The sequence below is a fragment of the Merops nubicus genome, unplaced genomic scaffold, assembly GCF_000691845.1.
Source record: "Merops nubicus isolate BGI_N331 unplaced genomic scaffold, ASM69184v1 scaffold28131, whole genome shotgun sequence".
NCBI lineage: Eukaryota > Metazoa > Chordata > Aves > Coraciiformes > Meropidae > Merops > Merops nubicus.
In genome coordinates, this window is record NW_008590723.1 from 1 (window position 1) to 3,362 (window position 3,362).

General features: G+C 40.9%; 1 protein-coding gene across 1 annotated transcript in view; it reads left to right on the forward strand.

Moving 5' to 3' along the window:
* Positions 1–24: 24 nt before the first annotated feature.
* CDC27 (cell division cycle 27) overlaps positions 25–3,362 on the forward strand; it is a gene marked incomplete at its 5' end in the record, with an annotated part of 10,357 nt that continues 7,019 nt past the window's right edge. The window contains 3 exons of the mRNA XM_008950053.1: positions 25–247; positions 1,061–1,233; positions 2,274–2,426. Coding sequence (XP_008948301.1) covers positions 25–247; positions 1,061–1,233; positions 2,274–2,426 — 549 coding nt within the window. The remainder of the gene's footprint in view (positions 248–1,060; positions 1,234–2,273; positions 2,427–3,362) is intronic.

Here is a 3,362-nt window from a genome sequence, read left to right on the forward strand (position 1 = left end):
TTTTTTTATATATGTAACTCTTGTTCTGCTTACTTGCAGGAAAATAGCAAAAAATTGAAAATGAAGTTTCCACCTAAGATTCCAAACAGAAAAACAAAAAGTAAAACAAATAAGGGAGGAATAACTCAACCAAATTTAAATGACAGTTTGGAAATTACCAAACTGGACTCTTCCATCATTTCAGAAGGGAAAATTTCCACTGTTGCACCACAGATCCAGGCTTTTACGCTACAGAAGGCAGCAGCAGGTCTGTTTGAACACTGTTGGAGTGCAATAGAGTAAAACTTCATATATCTTCCCTTTTAATATTGACTGAAAGTTCAGTGCTTGTTTCTTCATTAGCCTGCAGCTGTCACCTTTTATAATTATAAAGACATTGAATTTGTCTTCTACTTAACTTGCAAAGAACATGTGAAGTGGTAGTAAAAAGTGGCCAGTTGTAAGCAGATTTCTCTTGCAGGCTCTGGTCCTTATTAATGATTAAAATATTTCCAGGGAAGACCCTTGGAAGCTGATTCAAGGGATCTATGAATAACCCAGTCATCTTTCCTCAAACTGGGGTATCTGTACTCTGTTATTCCTTCATATTTCCCATTTGTTTAAAAACAGGTCTTCATTCAGATTGTCAGAAAACCCTTGACAAACTGCTGAATTCTTCTCTCTTGGCTCGATAATGTTTCCAGGCAGCAAGAAGATGTAGCCATGGATACCAGACATGGAAACTGTTCAGAGCTAACAAAATGTTTGAATAGCTGCTGTAAATGCAAAACTCCAGTTGCCCTGAACTTCAGAGTTTCTCTGTTCCTGAGTGTTCTGTTGCTGGCTTAAGAAGTTGTTACTCTCTGACTTGATTGCAGAGGTTGATGTTTAGACTGTTAAAGCTAAGTTAAGAGTGCCTAAGCCTGTGTTTGGGAACTCCTGCAAGATTTTCATAAGCAAATTCAGGAGTGGTGCTTGCCACAATGAAAAGCAGATTGTAGGATTAACAGTTTCAATTAAATAAGTCTCATCTGTGATTTTTTTTTTTTTCCACCTTATATTTATTGTATTTTTCTCCTAGAAGGTTTGATGAGCCTTCTCCGTGACATGGGGAAAGGTTATTTAGCCTTGTGTTCATACAACTGCAAAGAAGCTATAAGTATTTTAAGCCATTTACCATCCCACCACTACAACACTGGCTGGGTGCTGTGCCAAATTGGGAGAGCTTACTTCGAGCTTGCAGAATATATGCAGGTAGGAACTGTGTGTGTTGGTTCTTGGTCTTTTTGCTTCTGTTTTGTGTGGCTTTGCACAAAACCTGCAGACTTCCTGCAAAATCTGGGGGAAGTTCACTGCTGAGATGGTTGTGGAACTGTAAAAATTATACCTGGAGTGGATTTAAGTCTTGGATCTCTATCAGGAGGCACTGAGCTTTCTGAAGAGGCTGAGTTACACTTGAGGTTTATTTTAATGTTATTTCCTCCTGCAACCCACCATTGGGGTCTCCTTCCCTCTCCCTGTCTTCACTTAGAGCTGTGCTGATGTTACTGTAGTATTTTAAATCAGATCACTGAAACAATTTGAGTTCTAAACCCCAAAACTACTCTCAGTGATCACATCAATGACCTAGTTTTCTTTGTGCTTCTTAATACTTTTTGGTACAGCTGAGGCTACAGACCCTGATGTTCTCCTACAGCCAGGCTTCCTCCCTTGTAAATAACCTGGAACTGAAGTTTATGAAATATTAATGATAAAAAAGACTTAATTAGACAACTCTTGATAGGAAGCATAGCTGTGTCAAACAAAAGCAAAGCACAAGCATGTGTTGTCCCATGCTTACAGCTGCTCCCATCCCTGTGGCAGAAGTGTTTGCTGCCATCATTGTCACATTGCCTTGTCATTATTTTGGACAGTATCTGGAAGGGGGTAGCACTCAGTGTGAATGTGATACCTGCCATCCATTAGAGCAGCAGATGGTCCATACTGGCCCCTAGAAGCGTGCTGCTCTTTCTCATTTTGCAGATAATTTGTTGCCTTGCTTGTGCACTGAGATAAAGCAGTGATGTTACCCAAGTCACAGCAGGGAGGGCTGGCTGCATGTCTGCTGCTGCAGCTGGATTGGGGTAGAGTCACCTCCTTGCTTGAAGGGGAAGTTACAGGACCTGCAGCTCTGTGTGTTGCACTCACAAAGCAAGGAGGATGCTCAGCCTGCACATAGGAGGATTCTGTTCTTGACCTATGTGCTCTGCTCTGGTGGGCAGGATTTTGTTTTCAGTTTAATTTTCTGTTTGTAGGCTGAGAGAATATTTTCAGAAGTCAGGAGGATTGAGAACTACAGAGTGGAAGGCATGGAGATCTATTCGACCACGCTGTGGCACCTGCAGAAAGATGTTGCCCTTTCTGTTCTTTCAAAGGATTTGACAGACATGGACAAAAACTCACCAGAGGTATGAAATGCTGTGGTCTTGAATGAGGAGAGGGTAACTGTGGCAAAATCAGTGATTCAGAACAGGGCTCTGAGCTCTCATTTACTTCAAGTGTGTTCTGCTGTGAGAACTGCATAGCAAAACTGGAGAGGGAGGTGGCAGGATTCTGTTGAACTGATGATGCCTGAAATGGCTTCTTAGAATATCAGCTTACAGGTAGAAACATTTCCTCTCTTAATGGTTATTTAAATTTGCACTGGCACCATTCATCCAGGAAGATCATGGGTTAGTCAGTTGCTCCTGCTGCTGCCAGCACACAGATAAGGAATATCTCTTTCCTGTACCACCTTTTAATTGCTGTAGTTAATGCACTGGCACTTGACACACATTTGCTGTAGAATTTATTTTCAGATGTAACATTGCACATTTTTTATGCCAAAGTCCATTGAGCTGCAGAGTGCATGGTAATAGAAAGTCATTTGCAAAAAGCACAGTGTGTTTTAATGGGTGCCACAGTAAAAGTAATAGATGTGTGTTGAAATGTGTTCTGAGAAAACTTTAAATTATGTTGAGATTTCTGTTGTCAGAGGAGGAGAGAATCCTCTTCATGTTGTCTTGTCTTGTCTAATAGTGGAAAAAATCAACCAATGAAGCAGTTGGTAACTGTAGTAAGATAGTCTGGAGAGAGAAAGATGCAGATTTTAATACAAGGAGTGGAGACTATTCATGCAATTTGGCAGTGATGCTAGTGTCTTGTCTAATAGTAGAAAAAATCAACCAATGAAGCAGTTGGTAACTGTAGTAAGATAGTCTGGAGAGAGAAAGATGCAGATTTTAATACAAGGAGTGGAGACTATTCATGCAATTTGGCAGTGATGCTAGAGCTTTGGGAAAGGAAGGCCCACTGAGCTGAGATGCTTTGCAGTCCTGATGCTGGTTGCTGAGCAGGAGGGAAAG